The sequence below is a fragment of the Gorilla gorilla genome, chromosome 18 (assembly GCF_029281585.2).
Source record: "Gorilla gorilla gorilla isolate KB3781 chromosome 18, NHGRI_mGorGor1-v2.1_pri, whole genome shotgun sequence".
Lineage (NCBI taxonomy): Eukaryota > Metazoa > Chordata > Mammalia > Primates > Hominidae > Gorilla > Gorilla gorilla.
In genome coordinates this window covers 106054894-106080888 of record NC_073242.2, presented here as the reverse complement: position 1 = coordinate 106080888, position 25995 = coordinate 106054894, and the positions used below count along the sequence as shown (strand labels likewise).

The following is a 25995-nucleotide window of genomic DNA, read 5'->3' as shown; positions in this document are numbered from 1 at the left end:
GTGGGCCCCTTGCTGGTGAAACCAACCTGACGACAGGCAGGATCACAGAGCCATTCCCAGCATCTTTCTTCAGTTCAACAACAAGACCTTTCTGTGCAACCTCTCAAGAAATCTCTGGGAAATGATACTGTGGGCAGTATTACTAAGCTTTACCCAACAATAGAGGCACACTCATTCCAGTTCACCCGTTTGCTCTGAATTCGATTTTGTTAATTGAAAGAGCTTTTCTTAATGTAAGTTTCGGGACGTGCATCCCCCTAACCCAAAGTTTCATCAACTTCCCTGTTTATTGCTGCCTCTTGTGAACCGTTTTGACCTCCAGTGAATGCCTTTTCAGCTGGCATTTTCATGCTGTACTTTTGTTCTTCAGCTTACCCAGTGCCACTGTGAATGTCCTTCTTTACTAACATGTCAGTAACTGCTGGGCTGTGAAGCCAGCTGACAGTGGGAGAAGGCAGTCGGGGTGATGGATTGGCAAGTGCAGTTAACCCAGCTCTGATGACAGTGCTCACTCACCTGTGCTAAAGCAGGCAGGTGGTGCCGCCCGGCTCTGTGCCTCCTTCATGAAAGATGAGAGCTGCTATGGTCTGAATGTGTCCCCCCAGATTCCTATGTTGAAATCGTAACTCCCAGAATTATGGTATCAGAGGTGAGGTCTTTGGGAGGTGATTAGGTCTTAAGAGCAGAGCCCGGCCAGGCATGGTGGCTCACGCCTGTAATCCCAGCACTTTGGGAGGCCGAGGCAGGTGGATCACCTCAGGTCAGGAGTTCGAGACCAGCCTGGCCGACATGGTGAAACGCCATCTCTACTAAAAATACAAAAATCAGCTGGGCGTGGTGGCGGGCGCCTGTAATCCCAGCTACTCGGGAGGTTGAGGCAGGAGAACCATTTGAACCCGGGAGAAGGAGGTTGCAGTCACCTGAGATCGCGCCATTGCACTCCAGCCTGGGCAACAAGAGCAAAACTCCGTCTCAAAAAAAGAAAAAACACAGAGCCCTCATGAATGGGATTAGTGTCCTTATCAAAGAGACTCCAGAAATTCCTTACCTCTTCTGCCATGTGAGGACACAATGAGAAGATGGCTGTCTATAAACCAGGAATCGGGCTCTCACTAGACACCAAATCACACCTTGATCTTGGACTTCCCAGCCTCCAGAATGGTAAGAAATAGAGCTATATTGTTTATTAACTATTCAGTCTATGGTGTTTTGTTATAGCAGCCCAAACAACAAGGGCCCACATGGCTTAGTATTTTGCTTGCATATACTTTGAGGGAATTATTTTCTAAAATAAATGGCCGGGCATGGTGGCTCACACCTGTAATCCCAGCACTTTGGGAGGCCAAGGTGGGCAGATCACTTAAAGTCAGGAGTTCAAGACCAGCCTGGCCAACATGGTGAAACCCCACCTCTATTAAAAATATAAAAATTAGCCAGGCATGGTGGCAGGCACCTGTAATCCAAGCTACTGGGGAGGCTGAGGCAGGAGAATCTCTTGAACCTGAGAGGCAGAGGTGGCAGTGAGCCAAGATTGCACCATCACATTCCAGCCTGGGCAACAAGAGCGAAACTCTGTCTGAAAATAAAATAAAAACTAGGCCAGGCATGGTGGCTCATGCCTATAATTCCAGCACTTTGGGAGGCTGAGGTGGGTGGATCACCTGCGGTCAGGAGTTCCAGACCAGCCTGACTAACATGGCGAAACCCCATCTCTACTAAAAATACAAAAATTAGCTGGGCGTGGTGGTGCATGCCTGTAATGCTGGCTACTCGGGAGACTGAGGCACAAGAATCTCTTGAACCTGGGAGGCAGAGGTTACAGTGAACCAACATCGTGCCACTGCACTCCAGCCTAGATGACAGAGAGAGACTCTGTCTCCAAAAAACAAAACATATTAAAACTAGCTGGGCAAGTTAATCCTGTAATCCCAGCTACTCAGGAGGCTGAGACAGGAGAATCATTTGAACCCGGGAGGCGGAGGTTGCAGTGAGCCGAGATTGCACCACTGCACTCCAAGCTGAGTGACAGAGCGAGACTCTGTCTCAAAAATAAATAAATGATAGTGTGTAGACTATGGTGCGATGGTCACAAACCCAGTCTTTTCAGGAGCAGGAAACTTAAGGCAGGTGGAATGAACTGGAACCATTTTTGTTGTTGTTCTAGCTGATTGTTGCTAGATCTTAAGAATTTTTTCAGAAGCAAGAAAATTAGGTATTTATATACATGTCTGTGGACCACATTCAAACACAGGCCTTTACTTCTCACTGTCTGGACTAGCAAAATAAAGATGGGTTTTGGCATTAGACCGAAGTGTGAATTTTGGCACCAGGATGTCCTAGTTGTGTGATGTTGGGTAGGTAACTTCATTCTCAAAGTGTCAGTGTCCTCTCCTTTGAAATGAGGGCAGCTCTGCCCACTTGGCAATGGGGTTGTGATAGGTATAGGAGGGCTGTCTACCACACATGCAGTGACTAGCACTTAGGAAACTCCAGCTGAGGTCGTCTGTCTGCCAGCTTCTAAGTGACTCCTTCCAATTTGCTAGTCCCATTTTCCAGAGCTTTTGCTAATAAACATGACTGTCCTCAGGAGAAGCCTATTGGGCAGATGTTTGTAGAGTGTCATGCTGCACAGCAGGTGTCTGCACATGTGTTTGCACCGCTCCATCCCACATCTGGAAGCAACAGCTCCAGGTGAAGGAGCAAAGCTGTCGATCACAGAGGTGCATGTGGATCCTCCGACCAAACTGTGGCTTTGCTTCCTCAGTGTCAGCCACCAGGATTGGTTTTAGGTGTGTTAGGCCATTCTTGCATTGCTATAAATAAATAGCTGAGACTGGGTAATTTATAAGAAAAGACATTTGGCTAGGCAAGGTGGCTCACGCCTGTAATCCCAGCACTTTGAGAGCCCAAGGCCGGCGGATTACTTGAGGTCAGAAGTTCGAGACCAGCCTGACCAACATGGTGAAACCCCGTCTCTACTAAAAATACAAAAAAAATTAGCCAGGCGTGGTGGTGGGCACCTGTAATCCCAGCTACTCAGGAGGCTGAGGCAGGAGAATCACTTGAACCTGGGAGGTGGAGGTTGCAGTGAGCAGAGATCTCGCCACTGCACTTCAGCCTGGGTGACAGAGTGAGACTCCATCTCAAAAAAAAAAAAAAAAGAAGAAAAGACATTTAATTGGCTCACAGTTCTGCAGGCTGTACAGGAAACAGTGCTAGCATCTGCTTCTGGGGAGGCCTCAGGAAGCTTTACTCATGATGGAAGGTGAAGCGGGAGCAGGCGTCTCACATGGTGAAAGCAGGAGCAAGAGAGAGAGTGGAGGCAGGTGCCACCCACCTTGAAATGACCAGATATTGTGAAAACTCACTATCACGAAGACAGTACCAATCATGAGGGATCTGCCCCACGATCCAAACACCTCCCACGAGGCCTCACCTCCAGCATTTAGGATTATAATTCAACTTGAGATTAGGGCAGGGACAAACATCCAAACTATAAGAAATAAAGATGAAAAAGGGAATCAGTTTTACATTTTAAGGCTTTCCTTTTTTCTGTTTAATGAAGAATGAGTCTTTTGAGAATAAGAACATTTATATTGCCTCCTTCCAAATTCTCCTTGAAAGAGATCCTCTGGCCGCCTTTGGGATTGCACAAGCCTGTCTCATGCCCTCTTTGGGGCCAGTGTGTTTCAGCTGCTGCTGCAAAAGTAAGATGTGTCAGTGCTTGTTAAGTAGGCTCTCAGTTCCACGTAAGAGCAGTCATACACCTCCTGGATGCCATCAATGTGCCAGGCATTTTGCTCTGCAGCCGGGGTACAAGGATAAGGGAGAGTCCTCATGTTGCTCCTGAGTAAAGGAGGATGGGCAAGTGACTTCATAGTGGAAGAGTGCAGTGTGAGGATGACTGTGACAAAGGTCTAATACCCAACCTGGGAGAAGGGCGCAGGGTTCTTAGCAAACACCTGGTGAAGGGGAAATATTAGTGGATAGCAAGCAAAAAGAATTGGGGGTACATTTGGGGACAGTTTAGAGGGAAGGGTATTTGCAGTGGAGAGACATCATAATCAAAGGCTAGAGGTGAGAGCGCAGCATGGCTGGGCTAGTGGAGTATGGGGGACGCTGGGGATGAGGCTGAAGGTCACAGCAGGGAGGACTCTGAGTGCCTTGCAAAGGAGAATAGTTTTATCCTGACCGCTCTGCACTTCAGTGATTTTGAGAGATGGGTGCTAAGATCAAGTTACATTTTAGAAAGATAACTCTTTACTGTAGCAAGGAGAACAGACTGCAGGAGCAGGGATGGTGGTGAGGTGACCATAGTTGGGGGATTACTGTAGTAACTTCAAGAGAAATGATGAGGCCCAGGCAATAGAGGCTTGAGGAACCACAGCGAGGGGCTGACTTCAGAAACAGGCAGAGGGCGAGGTGAGTGCAGGGAGTGGAAGAGGGAGTGGTTGAAGATGACTCCCCAGGTTATCGTGTTGGTGACAGAATGGAACGTTGTGCCATGGAGCGTGAAATGGGACCCAGGAAGAGGAGCTGGTGTTGGGGGCGCCAGGAGATGTAGGCAGGGGATGTGCCCAGTTTCAGAGGTTAAGATTTTGGCAGGAGAAGGGCCTATAGTGGGCATTTAGAGGGACTGGTTTAGTGCTCAGGAGAGAGATGGGATTGAGATAAAAATTTTGGAGTCATCATTAAAGACATGGGTCAGATGAAATCATCTACAGAGAATGTGCAGATAGAGAAGAGGAGACACTGGTGAGGAGGGAACCCTGGGGAAATGGAGACTTCAGGAGCAGGTAGAAAAGCATAGAAACGAGAGTGACTGAGAGACCAGAGGAAAATCAGGAGAAAGCCAATTAGGAGCTTCCAGGAAGGAGTAACGTAAAGTATATAATATATTAAAGAGAGGCAAAGGTGGTTGGTGAAAAAAAAAAAAAAGTGGCCAGGTGCTGGGGAGGATCCCTTGAGGCCAGGAGTTTGAGACCAACCTGGGCAACATAGTGACACCCCATAGCTACAAAAAAAAAAAAAAAATGAAAATTAGCTGGGTGTGGTGGCAAGTATCCACGGGCGGGGGACAAGGTTATTTTAGTAAGCCTAGCAAACTCTGGGGCAGAGAAGTGGAGGGGTAGAAGCTTGCCTATCTTCAGCTGAGGAGGGAGGAGGAAGTGAGAAATGGAGGCAGCCAGATGCTCTCCTTTGAGAAGGACCTAATTTCTATTCTCATTGGTGTAACTTAAAAACAAAACAAAAGTGATGAAATATTTCAAACATAAAAGTAAAATGAAGCTGGGCATGGTGATATGTGCCTGTAATCCAAGTTACTCAGGAAGCCAAGGTGCAAGGGTCGTTTGAGCCCAGGAATTCAAGACCAGCCTGGGCAACCCAGTGAGACCCTGTGTCTTTAAAAAAAAAAAAAAAAGAAAAGAAAAGAAACACTCATGACCCAATTAACAGTAAACATTTTGCTGTCTTTGCGTCAGGTTTTTACTTTTTGGACAAAACATGACTAGTGTTTGAAACCCCACATTTACCCTTTCCTGATCCCATTTCCCTCCCTCCATGAGGTAACCACCATCCTGAATTTGATGTTTCATTCCCTTGCGTGGTTTATACTTTTATTACATAAGTTTATATCTATAAGCAATAAATATAATTGTTTTGCAAATTTTTAAAGTTTATTATAGAGATGGATCATGCTGAATATACTTCTGCCTCTTGCTTTTTTCATTATCAGTACTGTTTTGGAGATTTATTTATGTTGGCACATGTGGCTCTAGTTATTTCAACTGCTATATAGTATTCCTTTGTATAAATATACCACATTATCTCTCCATTCTCCTGTGGTGGACATTTAGTTGGTTTCCAGTTTTTTGTTCAAACAAGGTTGCAATGATCATTCTTCTACATGTCTCTTGTACACATGTAGGGATATTTCTGGAATATATAACTAGAAGTGGAACTTGCTAAGCCATGGATTACAGGCACCTTCAACTTCACTAGATACAGTGTCAAACTTTTTCCCAAAGTGATGGTACCAGTTTACATACAAAATAGCCATTTATGACAATTCTAGATGCTTCACGTCCTCACCAATATTTCATTTGTTGAAAATTTAATTTCAGCCAATTTGATGCAGTTATATTCTATAGTTTCCTTTAGATTTTTACAAGGCCACCAATAACATAGTGTAGATACCACACAACTCTAGGAGGTGCTGTTCACATTTTAGTCTTTGTGAATGGCGCATTCTAGAGTTGGTACAAAAACAGTGGTCTTGAGTGATGTTAAGAATTTTGTTTATTGACCTGTTAGGTTTTCTCTTTTGTAGGAATTACACAAAATAATTGATTATATACATATGAAAAAATAGATTCCTATATTAATTATACATAAAATAAATTCAAGGTAAATTAAAGAGCTAAATGCCAGGCCGGGCATGGTAGCTTAAACCTGGCCAGCATTTTGTGGGGCTGAGGCAGGAGGATTGCTTAAACCCACGAATTTGAGGCTGCAGTGAGCTATGAACATGCCACTGCACTCCAGCCTGGGCAGCAGAGCGAGACCCCATCTCTTTAAAAAAATAAAAACTTTATGATTTTTCTGTGTTAATAAATGAGATCTATAATTTCTTTTTTCTCTTACACCGTCTTTTTGTTTCTGTGGGTTTTGTTTTGTTTTGGACACAGGGTTTCACTCTGTCACCCAGGCTGGAGTAAAGTGGCACGATCATCACTCACTGCAAGCTTAAACTCCTGGGCTCAATTGATCCTCCCACCTTGGCCTCCCAAAGTGTTGGGATGGGATTACAGGCATGAGCCACTGTGCATGGCCTCATGTTGTCTTTATAAACTTTTAACACTGAGATTTGGTAAGTCTCAAAATGAATTTGTGGTTATTCCTTTTTCTAATCTCAAATAGTTTAAAAGTCTTTCGCCCATTTTTCTACTGGGTGGTTTGTTTTTATTGTTGTTGTTGTTTGAGAGTCTTGCTCTGTTGCCCAGACTGCAGTACAGTGGAGCGATCTCAGCTCACTGCAACCTCCACCTCCCAGGTTCAAGAGATTCTCCTGCCTCAGCCTACCGCATAGCTGGGATTACAGGTGCCACCACCACGCCCAGTTAATTTTTGTATTTTTAGTAGAGACAGGGTTTCTTTTCTTCTTTTTTTTTTTTTTTTTTTTTTTTTTGAGATGGAGTCTCAACTCTGTCACCCAGGCTGGAGTGCAGTGGTGCAATCTTGGCTCACTGCAACCTCTGCCTCCCGGGTTCAAGCAATTCTCCTGCCTCAGCCTCCCGAGTAGCTGGGACTACAGGCACGTGCCACGACGCCCGGCTAATTTTTTGTATTTTTAGTAGAGACGGGGTTTCGCAGTGTTAGCCAGGATGGTCTCGATCTCCTGACCTTGTAATCTGCCCGCCTCGGCCTCCCAAAATGCTGGGATTACAGGCATAAGCCACCACACCTGGCCCTAGAGACAGGGTTTCGTCAAGTTGGCCAGGCTGGTCTTGACCTCCTGACCTCAAGTGATCCACCCACCTCGGCCTCCCAAAGTGCTGGGCTTACAGGTGTGAGCCACAGCACCCAGCCTAGGTGGTTTGTGTTACTGATTCCAAGAGTTCTTTTATTTATTTTGGATATTAATTATGTCTTGATTATATCTCTTACCCAGTCTGTGGCTTCTATTTGTTTTAGGTGCTTTTTTTTTTTTTTTTTTTTTCCTGTTTTGAGACAGAGTCTCGCTCTGTCAGCCAAGCTGGAGTGCAATGGTAAGATCTCAGCTCACTGCAACCTCTGTCTCCCAGGCTCAAGCAATTCTCCTGCCTCAGCCTCCCAAGTGGCTGAGATTACAGGCGTGTGCCACCACGCCTGGCTAATTTTTTATTTTTAGGAGAGACAGGGTTTCACCATGTTGGCCAGACTGGTCTCGAACTCCTGACCTCAAGTGATCCACACACCTCGCCCTCCCAAAGTGCTGGGATTACAGGTGTGAGCCACCGCATCCAGCTGGTGCCTCATTTTGTACAGATGTTGTTCATTGTAATGTTCATTTTAATGTACTTAAATTTGTCAATCTTTGATAGTTTGTGTTTTGTATCTTGAGTACTCCCTCCTTACTCCAGGGTCCTAGATATTCTAATTCTTTTTCTAATTTTTTTTTTTTTTCCCCAAGAGGGAGCCTCACTTGTTGCTGAGGCTGGAGTGCAGTGGTATGATCTCGGTTGACTGCAACCTCCGCCTACCGGGTCCAAGCGATTCTCCTGCCTCAGCCTCCCAAGTAGCTGGGATTACAGGTGCCCACTAACATGCCCAGCTAATTTTGTATTTTTAGTAGAGACAGTGTCTCACTATGTTGCCCAGGGCTCAAACTCCTGGCCTCAAGGGATCCTTCCACTTCGACCTCCCAAAGTGCTGGCAATACAGGTGTGAGCCGCCATGCTGTCTCATATTCAGATATTTAATCCACCTTGAATTTATTTTGTGTGTAATACAGGGATCTGTTTTTTCATATATAACCGTTATAGAGTCATGGGTCATCCAGTTCATCTTTCATACCATTGCTGTTATATTTTAAACATGGGGGCCAGGCACCACTCATGAAGCTGAGATGGAAGGATCACTTGAGCCCAGGAATTCGAAGCTACAGTGAGCTGTGATCACAGCCCAGCACTCCAGCCTGTGTGACAGTGAGACCCCATCTCTTTTAAAATATATATATAGATTTTTCTATGTTGATAAAGAGACAAAGCTATAACTTTTTCTCTTATGCTATCTTTATAAAGTTTTAAACATTGAGATTTTATAAGTCTCAAAATAAATGTAATTATTCCTTTTCTAATCTCTGAAACAATTTAAGAAAGGGGTTCCTTAGTTTGATAAAATTCATCTGTACAATTTTACAAGTCTAGTGTCTTTTTGAGGAGTAGGGTTTGGGGGAAGAGTATATGCTTTTTTTTTTAACTTTTAAAATCTTCACTTAGATGTTACATTTTAAAGGTAAAATTGACAAATCCACTTTTATTGACTGATATTCCAAATAAGGCTGCTTTCTTCAATGGTTTGTTTTGTAGCTGATAGCTACTCCCGCCTCTGTTCCAGGACTTCTGCTATAGCACTTACAACATTGCTTTGTAATTATTCTTTACATGTTGGTTTACCGCCAGACGGAAACCTCCTGGAAGACAGGATAGTACTTTGTTCGTATTTGTGCCCTAGTATGCAGCATGGTTAATCCTATTCTGTAGGATTCTGTATAATCCTACATTTACATGGTTAAGAAGAGGTTCACCACTCCCTCCCACCAGTCCCTGCTCCAAGTGGGGCTGTTTGGTACACCAAGCAAGGCCAGAGTCCTCCCAGGCACATTATAAATAGAAAAAAAAAAATCATGAAATGATTTGACATTGCCAACCACATCATTCTTCTTCAGTTTTATTTATTATCTCAGTTCTGCCACTTGGTAGTCGTGTGGCTGTGGAAACTTCACTACCTATCTTATGGAGGCTTTTTGAAGATTGTGATCATGTATGTAAATCATCTGGTATCCAGAGGGTGTTTAATAAGTGCTAACTATAAATTACTTAAAAGAAAAACACGGCTGGGCATGGTGGCTGACGCCTGTAATCCCAGCACTTTGTGAGGCTGAGGCGGGTGGGTCACCTGAGGTCAGGAGTTCGAGACCACTCTGGCCAACACGGTGAAACCCTGTCTCTACTAAAAATACAAAAATTATCTGGGCGTGGTGGCACACACCTGTAATCTCAGCTATTCGGGAGGCTGAGGCAGAATGGCTGGAACCCGGGAGGCGGAGGTTGCAGTGAGCTGAGATTGTGCCATTGCACTCCAGCCCAGGCTGACAACAGCGAGACTCCGTCTCAAAAAAACAAACAAAAAACACAATTGGCTTCAACGATACTTGCCTTTTGGTTTTCTTCTCTTTAGCTATTTTTTCTCGGTTGCATTTGTGGGTTTGTGGTTGTGAAACAGAAATAAATCAAAATGCCTTTGGGAAGCCACCCCTCCTCCACTTCTGTAAAATCCTATTTCTGTTCATATGTTTAGGCAGAGGTTCACCATTCTCTGGCCCAAGCAGGGCTGTTTGGTAGTCCAAGCAAGGCCAGAGACCTCCCAGGGACTTTTGTTAGTGCTCTCAGAAAAGATGTTCTTCCTTCCACTAGAGTTGCTAAGCAACTCCAAAGATGGGGCCATCTTTGCCATCACATGGAGAGAACACAGAGAAAAACAAAACCAAGAGATGGAGTTTTGATGTTATTATTTGATCCCTGGTTCTAGCTACACCTCAAGCCAGTGAACCATCCCTCTGAGAGGTGAGATAATAAACTGCCTTTTTAATGCTAAGGCCAGTTTGAATTGGGAGCATGTCATTGCAAATAAAATTCCTTAGTAACACAGAGCTTGGTTTCCCTTTACCTTGCTCGCTCTGAGGTCAGTTTCTAACTGCTTTTAGTGTGAAACTATCAGCAAAGAGAAACAGATTTTATTACCTCAAGTTTGGTAAAGACCCAACAAGATGTTTGTGACAAATTAAGAATGTTTCCTCTGATCCCAACTGAGAAGGTGACATCAGTAGAGAGCTTGGATGAGCTGCTTATATAATTTGGTAAAGATAAAGTTAAAGGTCTTTGTTTCTTCCACAATGGAAAGTGTGAGTCATTTTAATTACATGTTCTTAGACTGGTGGGACATACCTGGTTTCTTTATTCTTGTCTGTGTAGTGCTCTAGCCACCAACACAGTATGTCTGCAGATTTAAGAAAGTAACTAAGCATTTCCTCTCAAATGTATTTGTGTCCTAGCAAGCCTACACATCTCTACTAATGTGTGAGAAATGAAACTCATGCGCATAGATAAATCTAATCTTGATTTTTAGGAAGAAGGGAGAAGAAAGCAGTACCTTAAAGAATGCAGGAACATGAAAAGGATGCACAGAAGTGATATGGAAAGATCACTAAAATATAATGTTAAATGAAAAAAAGCAATGTATGTAGAAGTGTATGTTTTCTTTGTATAAGAAAAAGAAGAAGCCGGGTGTAGTGGTGGGCGCCTGTAATCCCAGCACTTTGGGAGGCTGAGGTGGGTGGGTCACCTGAGGTCAGGAGTTTGAGACAAGCCTGGCCAACATGGTAAGACCTCATCTCTACTGAAAATACAAAATTAGCTGGGCGTGGTGGTACATGCCTCTAATCCCAGCTATTCAGGAGGCAAGGCGGGAGAACTGCTTGAACCCGGGAGGCGGAGGTTGCAGTGAGCTGAGATTGCACCATCACACTCCAGCCTGGGTGACAAGAGCAAAACTCCGGTCTCAAAAAAAAAAAAAAGAAGAAAGAAAATAAGGATATGTATTCATGTTTAATTATCCTTTTTACTATGCCATTATACTGTCCTTTAAATTATCCTATTTACTTTTAAAATATTGAAAAGAAACAAGAAGCCAGTAAAAGTAATTTCCCATAAAGGGCAGAGGTGGTTAGGAAGCTGGCAGGAGCAAGCCTTCTCAGTGTATACCTTTTTGTATTGTCCCGATATCTCAAACATGTGAACATATTAGTTATTCAAAACAATGTCTCTCCTCATGACCCTGGCCATGGCTTCCCGACCCAGGATGTGCGGCCATGACCTCCACAAGCCCTCTTCCTGGTCTGGCAGATGTAGGAGCCACTTCTCTGGCCCGTCCAAATGCGGGTGAATAAAGGACATGGCCACAGTACAATGCCTTTATAAGAGAATTTTTATTGTTAATTATTTACCTTAATAGTTTCAGAAAGAGGAACAAATTAGCTCAGTCCAACATGATTGGCAATTGGCATATTCTAGTGAAGCAAGTGTTCTGACTGCTAAGGATTTAATTTGGATAATTTTAATACTTAGCCATCTAACACTTCAAGCATAACCCAGAATAAATGCATCACCTTCCCTTTCACTTTAATACCGCACCTACCTCACTTCGATATAGAAATATCATTCAATATGATTTCCAGAAGGACAAGTTTCCTGGAGAATACAGCCATGAGGACAATGCACAAAGAAAAACTCAAAATAAAACTCTGTATGATAATTTACTAGTCTAAGGAAACAAAACCTTCCAATATATTAAGAAATAAATCCAGTTACAAATGCACTAATAGGTCTATGTGAAGAGGTTCTGGTATAATAACTGAAAATGGCTGGCTATTTACAAGATACACAAGCAGTTACGGTGCACCTAGCCCAGCAATGGCCCTCAGAAGCCAAAAGTGTTCTCTCCGCTGTAGGCCACATACAAGAATCCATCTTCATCTTTTTCCTTCTCGTAAAGCTGTCCCATAGTTAGGCTTGAAAGAGAAAAACAAAAACGTCATTGAAAATTGGAGTCCAGGTTTCAGGAGAAAAAGGATGGCCTGAGGACAGGAATTTAGTAAGACTTCAGGTGTCAGTACCTGCTGTGTGCTTATAATCCTGTTTTAAAGCAAGAGAAAGGAGCCATAAAAAGATTAAAATAAATGAAGTCTGCAGAAGGCAAAGCCATTTGACATCCTCCCAAGTAAATCCTTTAAAGCAGCCAGCACCTTCAGGGGGCTTTGGCTGACTAACACATGGATGCCTCTTAAATGCCAAGGACAAGAGAAGAAACTAAGCAAAATGAAGAACCTGAAAGGCTCACCTCTGTGTGGGTAAAGGACCCTAGCAAAGAAGAGTAGTTTGGGTTCATTCTCATGGAATCTCCCCAGCTAAACCCCTGTGCCCCCAGGGGTACCCCTGTGCCCCAGGGTGCCCACATGATGTATCAACATCATCAAAGAGAAGTTATTTTCCTCACACTTAATGCAAAAAGCTCTAAATGTATCTGGGATCCAAAGAAGCCTACCCAACCTCCCAAAGAACCCTCCAAAAATAGATACTCTTCAAACTAAACGTGTGTGGGTAGGAAAGCTGGCTTTCCCTAAGCGGTAAAACAGACTGCGCAGTGGAGACCTAATCTAGTTCTGTGCCATGAAACTGAGTTGGACCAGCTCCAGAGTAAGACTAGTAACACCTGGATCCCTATGCAAGCTCTGGCCCGTGACTGTACTCTCTGAGATGAGAGGAAGTGCAAATGTGTTAAGACCATGAGTGAAGGGATCAACCAGAAACTGTGTTAAGATGCTCAGTCTGAGACATCTGAGGTCACTAGCCCAGATAGGTCAGTCACAACAGATCCTTAAAAGGGGAACTCATAAACCAAGAGCCAGTGGGGAAGATAAGGAGTCCAAGGCCTCAACCTGAGGAAACAGTGACTGCCCCACTTGCTGCTTTGCTCCTCAAGGGCTGAGTGGAACCTCCATGTAAACATGGACAAATACCACATTTATGAAGGGGGAGGTTTTGAGTTTTTTTCCTGTTCTTCCTGCCCCATTTGCAAGCTTAGCTCGGATGGCTGTGTGGGTAGATGAGAATTATTAAGTAACAATGTGGGGGAGGTCTGAATTTGAATATGAAACAACCTGTCATCAGCATCTTGTACAATAAAAACGGTGCTCCCTGTGAGGACCTCTTAGCCTGGAATTTGTAAAATAAGGACTCCCTGGAACAGAACTGTTCAATAGAAATCTCTGCTCTGACTGAAATGTCCTGTATCACTGCCACAGCAGCCACTAGCTACATTCAGCACTTGAAAGTCTGGCTCGTGTGAATTGGGATGTGCAGTGTAAAACTTAAACAAGGCTTCAGACTTAGTATGAAAATGCAGCAAAATAGCTCAATTTTGATTACATGTTGAAATGATAAAATTATGGATATACTGGGTCAAATAAAATATATTAAGTGGATCACCTGAGGTCGGGAGTTCAAGACCAGCCTGACCAACACAGTGAAACCCTGTCTCTACTAAAAATACAAAAGTAAGCCGGGCGCGGTGGCTCACACCTGTAATCCCAGCAGTTTGGGAGGCCGAGGCGGGTGGATCACAAGGTCAGGAGATTGAGACCATCCTGGCTAACATGGTGAAACCCCGTCTCTACTAAAAAATACAAAAAATAAGCTGGGCGTGGTGGCGGGCACCTGTGGTCCCAGCTATTCAGGAGGCTGAGGCAGGAGAATGGCGTGAACCCGGGAGGCGGAGCTTGCAGTGAGCCGAGATCGCGCCACTGCACTCCAGCCTGGGCGACAGAGCGAGACTCTGTCAAAAAAAGTATCCGGGCATGGTAGTGCACGCCTGTCATCCCAGCTACTCGGGAAGCTGAGGCCGGAGAATCGCTTTAACCTGGGAGGTGGAGGTTGCAGTGAGCCAAGATCGTGCCATTGTACTGCAGCCTGGGCAACAAGAGCAAAACTCTGTCTCAAAAAAAATTAATTTCAACTGTTTTTATTTTTTTAACGTGGCTACTAGAAAATTCTTAAATTACATATGTGGCTTGCATCCATTTCTACTGACAGCACTGCCCCAGAACAAGACTTAGGGGGCAGTGGGTAGAGGGAGGAACAACGCCTGCAGCCGTGGGTCTCAGCCTTGGCTGCACATCAGAATCTTACTTTAAAGAGAACTTTAAAAACATATCTGTGCCCAAGCCCTACCCCAGATCAATGAAATCATCACTATGTTTTGTTTTGTTTTGTAAAGACAGAGTCTTGCTCTGTCGCTTGGGCTGGAGTACAGTAGCAGGATCTCAGTTCACTGCAACCTCCACCTTCCGGTTCAAACAAGTCTCATGTCTTAGCCTCCCATGTAGCTGTGATTACAGGTGCATGCCACCACGCCTGGCTAATTTGTTTTCGTTTTTGTTTTTAGTAGAGGTGGGATTTCACCATGTTGGCCAGGCTGGTCTTGAACTCCTGACCTCAGGTGATCCACCCGCCTCCGCCTCCCAAAGTGCTGGATTACAGGCGTGAGCCACCGTGTCCGGCCTCATCAGTATATTTTTAAATGCCAAAAATGATTCCATATGCAGCCAGGTTGCGAAGGGAAATGCCTGACCTTTTGTTGGGGGGGAGAAGGGAAGGTCATCTTTAAAAGCTATGTGATTAGGAAGTAGAGTGACAAGCCAGGAAGTGAAATGACAAGCCAGAAACTAGCAGAAGGGCTTGAACATGTAGCTGAGTCTCCCAAGATTTTTACCCTGGTGGTTGAGAATGCCCAGAGAGTAACCCCATTTTTCTCTGAAACTCCTCAGAATGAGGCTAATGGGAAAACAACTACAGCTACTGCCACAACTCTTTACCCCATTTGTCCAAGTGTCCAGGGTGATCTTAATGACAACTGTCGTAACATCTCCCCGCTGCCACTACCAGATGGGTTTAGATGCAGTAGCAGACATTGTGTGCAATTCAGAGTCGCCCCATAGTGCCTCTGTCAAGTTTGGTTCCAAACAGACTAAGTTCTGCTCTTTTCCTAGCAAGTTAGAAGCCCTGGCACAATGATTCTAAATCCCGCTGCCACATTAGAAACATTTGAAGAGCTTCGTAAACACCAGCAGCCCACCCCCGGGCCTGTGTATGCTATCCAGGGTGAACAATGACCACTGGACCGCTACTGTTGAAGGCAGGTCGTGAGACTCTGAGCCCTGACTCTTGGCAGGACAGGAGGCCCACAATCATGTGACTTTCATTCCTTTCTGGCTTTAGATTCCATTGTCTTTTAAGTAAAACTTGGGTTCATTAATTTGTTTAAGCAGTGCCCTAGTAGCTACAGAAGCTGATAGTAAAAATCCTAACTATAATGGCAACACGTATGCCAAGCACTGCTTATACATTACATGTGTTAACTCTTTATCCTCAAAACAATCTCATGAGGTAGATGGTACCATAATCCATAGTTCCTAGATAAGAAAACTGAGGCACAGAGATTCTAAATTCACTCCAGGTCACAAAACTAGGAGACCACCAAGCTTTGCTGCCTCCAAGTGATTAGACAGCTAGATCTGCTCTGATGACCTAACATTAGAGTCCTTGTACCTTCTGCAGAGATCTTCCTTAGAACAGTGCTTCTCATACAAATGTTGGTACCAACCATCGGAACATCAAGCTCCCAGGTAAGGCGACTGCTGCCAGTCTCTGCATCACATGCAAGGTCTTAGGGCTCTCTCCTTCCGATCTTGTAATTTGACAGTTAGATGCCTTAGTGCGTAAGAACTTAAGAATCCGACAATTTCTCCCTTTCTGACACACGACCTCATGTGGAAACTTAGTTGGCAGTAGCACTGTGTCCTTATAGTCAGGATACCCCTTGGGCAAGGAACTTGGTAACTGAATGCTCAATGCTGAACATGCACCTAATTTTGAGGCTTCACTGGGTGCCATGAAGCAAGACTGATTTGAAAACAGCACTTACGGGATCTGACTGCATACATGCAGAGTCAGAATAACTTGGCCTGCAGCCAAAATGAGCTGGGCCACAAACAGACTTTAAAAAAAATTAACTCATTTTTGTAAAGTCCCATTAAATGGATATACAAATGGAAGTGCAGGGAGACAAAATGTGGCCCTTGCTAGCAGAGTCTATTAGCAGAAGGCTGGTGTGTCAGTTTGGGACACATTCCATAAACCTCTGAGAAGATAAACTTCCCCCTTAGAATTTGGAAGCCTGAGCTATACACAGCACTGAGCAGGCCACTGCTAGGATGCCTGAGGATCCTGCAGCACAGAGGCAGCTCTAATGCATCTATCCAGCTAAGCTGCACAGGCTTGCTGGATGCCCTGACAACTCGCAAGCAGCACTGCAGCTCCAAGGCTTGCTGCCTAAGTTGCTGGGAGGTGGCTGTAGAGAACACCTGAAGATGGCCTCCAGTCCCTAACACGAATGCACACCCTGTGGTATCAAGTACCACACGCATTCATCTGAGAAAGATGCTGCTCTGAGTACAGAGGCACTGCCACCTTCCAAGCTCTGAGTCTGGCAAAGAAAGAAATGGGTAAAGCCAGTGGTAGATTCAAGCCATGGAGCTAATCTAAGGTGAAGTGGGACCCTGAAGTACTATGTGAAAATGAACTTAAACTGCCCCCTAAAGCCCTCTCCCCAATCCCTCCACTGAATGACATAGATCCAGGTAAAACCACTTCTCCAGTGGAGAAACTGTGCAATAAAAAAAGGAAAGTTGCAGCAAGACCTACATCCAGGAATGGCCATGTGACTCAAGACAGACATCAGTTTATGCTACTCAACAGCGCTATGCATTGGGAGAGGCTGACCTAGAACTGTGTGGATGCCCAATCCCTAGAGAACCTACGTTCGCCCCAACCAAGGGCAGGTCATGGAGGCTGTGGGGTCTACACCGACTCATGAATTGGCTGGGCTGATGAGCACACCTGGCCACCCATCTGCTTTGGAGTCCATGCGCTTCCACTGGACCTTGGATTATCTCTTCTCCAGCAGGGAAGGATGGGTGGTGGGAGGTGGAAGGGCAGTGACCACTACTGTCAATCCTGGAGAGGCACTGGCTTCACAGTGAAAGTTAATAAGGCCCTGATGCTCCCCAAGATTCTAAAATAAAAAGATTAACCACTGGTTATTGTTCATTTTTTTGTTTTGAGACAGAGTTTCACTCATGTCACCCAGGCTGGAGTGCAGTGGCGTGATCTTGGCTCACCACAACCTCCTCCTCCCAGCTTCAAGCGATTCTCCTGCCTCAGCCCCCGAGTAGCTGGGATTACAGGCGACCGCCACCACACACGGCCTAGGACAGAACATATTTATCTGATAAAAAGAACAACTAGGCCGGGAGCAGTGGCTCACGCCTGTAATCCCAGCACTTTGGGAGGCCAAGGTCGGCGAATCACCTGAGGTCAGGAGTTAGAGACCAGCCTGGCCAACATGGTAAAACCCGTCTCTACTAAAAATACAAAAAAAGTAGCCGGGCGTGGTGGCAGTCGCCTGTAATCCCAGCTACTCGGGGGCAGAGGCAGGAGAATCGCTTGAAGCTGGGAGGCGGAGGTTGCAGTGAGCTGAGATCACGCCACTGCCTGGGCACTCTAGCCTGGGCGACATGAGCGAAACTCCGTCTCCAAAAAAAAAAAAAAAAGTCCTGTCCTTAAAGAGGTATTTACCCAGAAATGATCAAAGTGCTTTAAGCACATTTCTAAATAAAGGATGAATAAGTGTGGGGTGAGAAGTCATTAATTGGGCCTGAAGGGTCAGGACTTGGATTTCTGGTTACTCTGTCCTAAAATCCTGACTTGGGTTACTGGTATAATCTGCTTTAGGGTGGATTCTCAGCAGAATGGAAAGGCAAATGGGACTTGAAGCAGTCTCTGTTGCCCTGAAAATCACTTTTCATTTCCAAAACATCACAACTTCCTTTTACTGAAGATCTCTTTAAGATCCAGAAGCAAATAAACACCAGATTCTTAAACAGCACAGGTTTCCCAATGTCAGTTATAATATCTGGCCAGGCATGGTGGGTAACACCCATAATCCCAGCACTCTGGGAGGCCAAAGCAGGAGGATCACCTGTAGCCAGGAGTTTGAGACCAACCTGGTGAGGTGGGAGGACTGCTCAAGCCCAGGAGTTCAAGGCTGCAGTGAGCTATGACTGTGCCACTGCACTCCAGCCAGGGTGACAGAGCAAGACCTTGTCTCAACAACAATAAAAAATAATATCTTAGAGATATTTTATTTAATGATATACTCCTGTTTCTATTTGAAACATGGGATTAACAAGACTCTTATCTATGTTCTAAACAAACAAAGACCAAAGACCATTCACTGCCAGGTCTGAGTTCCCCTCTAACGTCATGACTAGGAAACTTGTACACTGATGTTTTTTCTGAAGTTCTGTCTGAACAAAGGCATGGTTCCCCATTCCGTTTTTGGCCTGATTCTTGATGCACGCACCTAGGCAGAGAATTCAACTTTCCAATGCTAAATGGGAAAAGGCCATTGTGATTCCCTCTTTTTTAAATGAAACAAGAACTTAGAATTTAGGAAGTAAAACTTAGGGACTTGCCTCTGTCTCTATTTATAGAATCAATATTTAATACTAACTACTCTAAATAAAAATCATGACACTTTACATGGTGACCGCCTGTTTTCCACTCCAAGGCAGAAATAACTGAGAACTCACTCCCCTTCAGCCTCAGACATAATTGATCTTCATGCAGACCAGTCAGTCACCGGAGAGGGAGGGCTCCTGCAGGCCTGAATTCGTCCCTTCTCTAATTTCCCCAGCCACTCTTTGAAGCCAGCAAGCACTGCATGAAGGTTAAGGGAGGCTCCATGCTCCCCTAAGGAAGCTGAAAAGACCTGAGGAAGAGGCTGCTAAATTGTCTTGGGGAAGAGATGGTGAAGCTGAATCACAGCCAGCTTTAGGAAGGACCCTGTAGCACTTTTTATGTTTATGGGTGATTTATATATTGCATAAAGCCCAATGATGTCACACGCCTCTTATGTTTAGAAACAAATTTATATTTTTAGCCCGGTGTGGTGACATGCACCTGTGGTCCCGTCCCAGTTATTAGGGAGGCTGAGGTGAGAGGATCACTTGAACCTAGGAGGCAGAGATTGTAGTGAGCTCAGATTGCACCACTGCACTGCAACCTGGGCAACAGAGTGAGACTCTGTCTCAAAAAAAAAATTATTTCTGAGAATAAAACCCCAAAATAAACAGTTGCATTAAGTGTAGGGTGATAAGTCATTAACTGGGGCCAAAGAGCTGACAGCCTGGGCAAAAGGGCCCTAGCTGGTGACTCTAAATCCTGAAGGGTCAGGACCTGGATTTCTGGTTACTCGGCCCTAAAATCCTGACTTGAGTTACCAGTGTAATCTGCTTTAGGGTTGATTCTCACCACACTGGAAAGGCAGATGGGACTTGGAGAGAAAATGGCTTGAAGCAGTCTCTGCTGCCCTGAAAAATCATTTTTCATTTCCAATTCTATTTCTATCTCAGGGATAACGGGGGAGGGGAGGTTGATAAGACCTGTGGCCATTTTAATTGCTAGATTACTGTGGAGCCATCTGAGTAATCTTAAGGTCTCCAGAAGCCTGCTTCATTTCCTTTGAGAAGAACCAGAGAATCAGAATTGAGGAAAATAAACTCAATGCCATAGGTCCTAGTCACTTATTTTCTCCCACTAAGCCAACACCTCCGGGAAGTACGAAACACAGGGTCACCAAGGCTCTGTAGAAGTTGCAGATGTTATGAAAGAAGATTACCTCCCCAAACACGTTAAGGAAAGCCCAGGGTAACCACGGATGCCCAAGGCTTCCTCTCCTGGTGAAGACACAGCCCAGAGGCCTGGGAAGGAAGGTTAGAAGAGCCCCATGGGTGACAAGATCTCCTCAAGCAACACCACAGCTTCCAGAGCTACAGCTGTGGCAGACCAATGGCGTCCAGTGGGCAGGCCCTGGGGTGTCTCCTCAGGTTGAATACTGGCCTTAGGGAAGGAGCTTCCATTTCTCCCCTGCCTTTCTATCAGACACCAGGAAGTAGAGGTGGAAGACACTGGGAAAGAGGAAATCAGACCAAAAAATAGCCAGAACTTTCCACCTTTAACAGAAATAAGGTCTGGTATTTGGCACAGGCCTCTTCTGGAGTCTTCAAGGATTTTCAACAGGAACCTATTTGGACAACATTGGGCTAGTTCCCAGGGCTTCTGAGCGCCTTCACTTTTAGAAGTATTACTTCTGGGAGTGGTAAATGAAACCTAGATTGGGTCACAAAGATAAGATGTGGCCAGAAACTCACACTCAGGGGAGAGGTGGAGGCTGGAATCTGGATCAGGGCCTACAACTACCCACTCAGTAACGGGAAAGGACTGACCAGGAGGTTAGACGGAGCCCATCCATTTTCCTTTTTCCACAGGGGACTAAAGCTGGGCTGTCAAACACACAGAAAACGGGAATTCTAATGCCTCTGCCTACATTCGGGCCACAAGTTACAGTCCCAAAGATTGCTTCCAGGCAGCACAATAGTCTGACAGTCAAAGCAAGTGCTACCAAGGGAGGTATAAGTCTGTAAAGAGACTTCAGAGCCCTTTACTGTGCCGCAGTCATTTTGTCAGACTTGAGGATCAGGCAGCTATAGACTCTTACAATGTCAAAGAGTTGACCAAGTTTGAGAGCAAGAAAACTGGATGATTAACTGAGTGAGCCTCAGCAGGGCCCACAGGCTCCCAGTGGAGGAGCATGCCAGGACTGCCTTCAGGGAAGAAAACCTCATTTCAGGCCTCAGTTCTACCTATAGCTTAAGACTAAATAAGTTCTCAACCGTTTTAAAAGATTCTTGGAGATCTTAGGCTGAGTTTCATCATTTTTTTAAAAGTCCAGGCCTTGTTCTATTTTCTGAATCCAAAATGCACTGTTATGTATTGCAGCCGTTATTTTCCTGGAGCCCCTGATGTCAGGGAGCACAAAATCCAGATTTCTAGTCAGGACCCCTAAGAGTTTTCAGACTCCCAAAGTTTTGGAGTTCCGTAAGCAGCCAACCAGATGTCTAATACCAGAGGGCCCATCTAGTAAACACCTCTCACCTGGACTGTGGGACTGTCTTATCCACAAACAGGAAGATCGCCTTTTCAGAAGGAAGCTGGATCCTTTTCCTGATGATCCACATGAACTGAGCCACAGTGATATCAGATGGAACCAAGTACTTCCGTTTGTCAATGTCAACAATCTGAGAGCCTGAGACCTTTTCCACAATCACCTGGGAAAGTAAAGAGAGGTCAGGACTGTGTTTCCTAAAGTGAGGCTCTGGCCTCACATGGCTGAGGAGCTGATGAACAGAGTGTGGGCAAGGAGGTGGGTGGGGAACTGCATAGCAGGAGAAAATATGTCTTTGGCTTAATAAACCACACGCTCTGGAGGTTAAGAATTGATACAAATGTGTTACAGGGAAACAGTAAGTGCTTTTCTGTGGTCAATTATGTAAGAGAAATGCAGCCCTTACCACTAAGCTTTTCCACATTTTATCTGGGCAGACCTAAGAATATCTGGGGAGGGTTTCATCCATGGCCCGTTACTCCAGGACCCCAAAATGGATCCACCTTCACACTACAGGAAACACTACTGTGTTCCCAAGGAACACAGGAGACAAGAATGGATGGACTAATTGGAATGCCTGGAATTTCAGCCAGCCAAGAACCAAGTTCTTCATTTGGCCTGTTGCTCGTCTCTGAACAAGTTTCAAATCCGTCCCTCCTACTCCTTTCCCCAGACAAATTATTCACAAGCAAAGAGCTACAATAACAGGCCTTAATGTCCATTAAAAATTAATAAGGATTACAAAACTATCTCCCCAACCATGGAAGAAATATAACATTATATTTATTATTGACTAAGAAGAAAACATGGCAGAAGGGGTTTTCAGCGGCTTTTCACATTATTTTGGTCAGGCAAGGATGACAGGGTCAAGGTGAGATAACGGAGCTAGAAGTTAGGTAAAGATGGAGACTCAAAAGATGAACGTCCTGAGACTCAAGTACCACTTCCAAGACCAAAATGACAGTCTTCCTCCACCACCATTCCCAAAAGTGGCAGTGACCTGTTGCCCTGTCCTAGAACATCGTTCCTTACATAATTGGCCAGGGAGCCCCGAGGCTGCAGACGGCTCGCTGGCCTAGATCGGGAGATTCAGCACTGAGGCACCCTGAACAGCACCAGCCCGAGCCCCTCACGCCCCGGCCCTGGGCGGCCTCATCCCGGTCTGGCCCGTCAGCTACTGTAACTGGGACTGGAACCTCAACTTGTCAACTGTTGAATGGCCTGGGGCCTATCACGGGTCCCAGACGACAGAGGTGACAGCGAGGTGAGGGGGCGGAGAGTCCACTCACCGGAACCCTGTCGGGATATTTCGCTCGAATCTTCGCGGACTCCACGCATCTGTGTTCTGTGGGAAAAACAAACGGGGCTGACGGCCGCGCCTGCCCACCGGTCGGTTCCCGGTTCCCGGCCCCCGGCCCTCCTCCTCCTGCGCCCTGCGTACAACCGAGGCCCTGGTTCCGGCGTCCCCGCGGCCGCGGTCCTGTCCCCTACTAGCTCCCAGCAAGGCCCGCGGAGGGTGACATGGGGTCAGGGGGCCGCTGCCCGAGGCACCAGGGCCTGGGCGACTCCAGCCCGCAGCAGGGCATCCGCCCCGCTCCACTCGGCCCAGGGCCGCCCGAGTGGGGGAGGGGGCCCACCCGCCGCCCCAGCCCCCAGCAGCCGGGCCGACGACCAAGTGCTTACCCAGCGAGTGGTCCTCCTTGAACATCCACTTCATGGCGGCGGCGGGAAGGGGACGGAACCGGCTCGCGGAGCCGCGGAGCTCAGCGCACCGAGCACAACAACAACGACGGCGGCAGCGGCAGCGACGGCGGCGACTACACGGCAGGCGGGACTTCCGGCTGTCGGAGCCTAGCAACCGGGCGGGGGCGGGGCTTCCGGCGCCATTTGTCAGGGCTCCACGCCAAGGGGCGGGGCCGCGGAGGACCCCTTTGGGGGCTCCTAGGCTGCGGTAGCGATGAAGTTGGTTATGGGGACGTCTGTGAGCAGTATCTGCGACATTGCTCGCAGGAATGTTCGGGGAACTGGTGACAGGAATGGGGTCTCGGGAGCGTTGGTGGCGGAAAACGTCTGGCTGATAGTGTAGGGCTCTTACTGAGGGCTGTTTTTTGGGGTGTGGCTGATAGCTGAGGGCTCTTAGAGCGCTTCATAGGGGAAGTCTGGGGAATTGGTGACCAGAACGGTCTTTAGGGGTAAGAATGACATAAGGAGGGGTTTCTAGTGCTTGGCGATAAGGGAGCTGTTTAGGGCGTTGACAGTTTGGGGAGTATTGCTCGGAGTGGTGACAGGTTGGGGGCTCAGTATGGGAGGGGCGGGTGTTTGAGGACACTGTTGGAAGCGGCACTGAGGACAACCCGGAGGTCCGTATTAGGGACAGCCGTAATAGGTTATCTTGGACCTAGAAATTGAATTTAAACAAATCCCGTTTTCTTCCTTTATTCGTGAATAAATATTTGAATAAACATTTACGAAGAGGTATCACAAATGCACATTTGAGGCGGGGTACGGTGGCTCACGCCTGTAATCCCAACACTTTGGGAGGCCGACGCGGGTAGATCACCGGAGGTCAGGAGTTGAAGACCAGCCTGGCCAACATGGTGAAACCCCGTCTCTACTAAAAATACAAAAATTAGCCAGGCATGGTAGTGGGCGCCTGTAGTCCCAGCTCCTCGGGATGCTGAGGCAGGAGAATCGTTTGAACCGGGGAGGTGGAGGTTGCAGTGAGCCGAGATCACACCACTGAACTCCAGCCTGGGCAACAGAGCAAGACTCCGCCTCAAAAAAAAATGCACATTTGAGGAGTGTAACATCACTGATCACAGACCCCTTAATTTTAACTGGCAGAGGAGTTAGAGGTGACTGTCAGACTCGGACAATTCCCCTGAGAGCTGGTCATGAGATGGGTTTCCTTATTTGGCTGTGGGAGTGGTTTAGCAATCACAGCCTGAGCTGTGTGTGTGTCACCTGCCCGGACATATGCTTTGAGGTTCTCCAATCAGTGATGTAATGCCTTTTTTCCAAGCAGACTCATCAAGGCAGTCTGGTCTGGGTCACCATCTGTTTATAAGCTGCTGAACATGTAGCAAGAATATTCACTTAATTGGGCACATGAACCCTGCCACGTGCTTGTGATTCTGATGCACCTGTAAAGCCTGTATGTTTGAATGTGGTAGTTCATCATTTCCTACACTGGAAATTCCTGATCGATGCTGTGGAATCTAGCTTCATTCTAAAAGTATTTTTGTTATTTTAAGACTGTGTGTCTGAGCAACTAAAATAGGTTTTTTTGTTTCTTTGTTTTTGTTTTTTGGAGACAGGGTCTTTCTCTGTCACCCAGGCTGGAGTTCAGTGGCACAATCTTGGTTTACTGCAGTCTGCCTCCTGGATTCTGCTGCCTCAGCCTCCCGAGTAGCTGGGACTACAGGGACACACCACCACACCCAGCTAGTTTTTGTATTTTTGGTAGAGATGGGGTTTTGCCATGTTCGCCAGGCTGGTCTTGAACTTCTCACCTCAACTAAGTGATTTGCCCGCCTCGGCCTCCCAAAGTGCTAGGATTACAGGTGTGAGCTACTGCATCTGTTTGTTTGTTTTTAATGAAGTGGAAAAAATCCTTTGAATTTCCTACTTAGAAATTATTGTTACATACAAGAGCTCTGTGCTAGGTGCTGGGGAAAAACAGTGAAGAAGACAGATGACATCCCTATTCTCATGGGTGGTAGCATGAGATAGTCTTGTCCCCCTGACATATTCTAGTGGGATAAGACAAAAAATAAGTATGTTAGGTAATGATAGGTGCTGTTTCGAAAAATAAAGCACAGTAGGTGACTAGAGAGTGTGGTGGGATGGAATGCTAATTAGATAAAGTGGCTGGCATATTCTAGGGAACCCCTGTGGCTGGAGCTGAATAAATGAGAGAGGAGAGTGTGTTATGAGACAAATTCAAAGATATCTAGAACAAAACTGTGTTGAGCTTTGAATTCCATGCAAAGAGCTTTGGATTTTATTTAGAATGAGATGAGAAGTCAGTGTAGGGGTTTAAGCAGAGATGTAACACAATCTGCCTTTCCTTTTCAAAAGGCTAGCTTAGTAGACTGTAGGCGCTGAGGGTGGAAGCAGGGAAATAGTTGAGACGCTATTGTGATAATCCTGGTGAAAGATGATGTTGGCTTTGGCCAAGGTGGGGTCTACGGAGGTGATGGGAAGCAGTTGTATTCTGGATATATTTTGAAGGTAAAACTGGTAACATTTGCTGATAGATTGGATGTAAGACATGAGGGACAGATCAAAATCAAGGTTTTTGGAAGGATGGAATTGCCATTTACTGAAATAGGGTGGAGCCAGCTTGGGGAGTGAAAAACAAGGGTTTGGTTTTTGAGATATTAAATATGAGATGTCCAAGGGACATACCCAAGTGAAGATGTAGAGTTGGTGAATGGTGCTATGAGTCTCAAATTTAGAGAGAAATATTTCAAGCTATTAAACTGGGTAAGATTAGGTAGACAGTGAGTTTAAAAATGAAAATACTTGGCCGGGTGCAGTGGCATACGC

General features: G+C 45.9%; 2 protein-coding genes across 5 annotated transcripts in view; one reads left to right on the top strand and one right to left on the bottom strand.

Annotated features, from left to right (window-relative positions):
* Positions 1 to 11629, top strand: part of ADAT1 (adenosine deaminase tRNA specific 1) — a 45508-nt gene extending 33879 nt beyond the window's left edge. Inside the window, exon 11 of one of the 4 annotated variants that reach the window (XM_019011938.3) lies at positions 10891 to 11629. In XM_019011938.3, the coding sequence (XP_018867483.3) occupies positions 10891 to 10936 (46 nt within the window). In that variant the 3' untranslated portion in view covers positions 10937 to 11629. Of the gene's footprint in view, positions 1 to 6689; positions 7144 to 10890 lie in introns of those variants that run through there. The other 3 variants (XM_055366608.2, XM_055366602.2, XM_055366601.2) reach the window with 3 other exon arrangements.
* A 101-nt stretch (positions 11630 to 11730) lies between these two features.
* GABARAPL2 (GABA type A receptor associated protein like 2) lies at positions 11731 to 23531 on the bottom strand. Its single transcript, XM_019011936.3, has 4 exons — positions 23128 to 23531; positions 22734 to 22789; positions 21435 to 21607; positions 11731 to 12331 (listed from the first exon to the last, which is right to left on the bottom strand). Exons 1-4 carry the CDS (start codon positions 23159 to 23161, stop codon positions 12241 to 12243), a joined length of 354 nt encoding a protein of 117 aa, XP_018867481.1. The 5' UTR covers positions 23162 to 23531; the 3' UTR covers positions 11731 to 12240.
* Positions 23532 to 25995: the final 2464 nt, after the last annotated feature.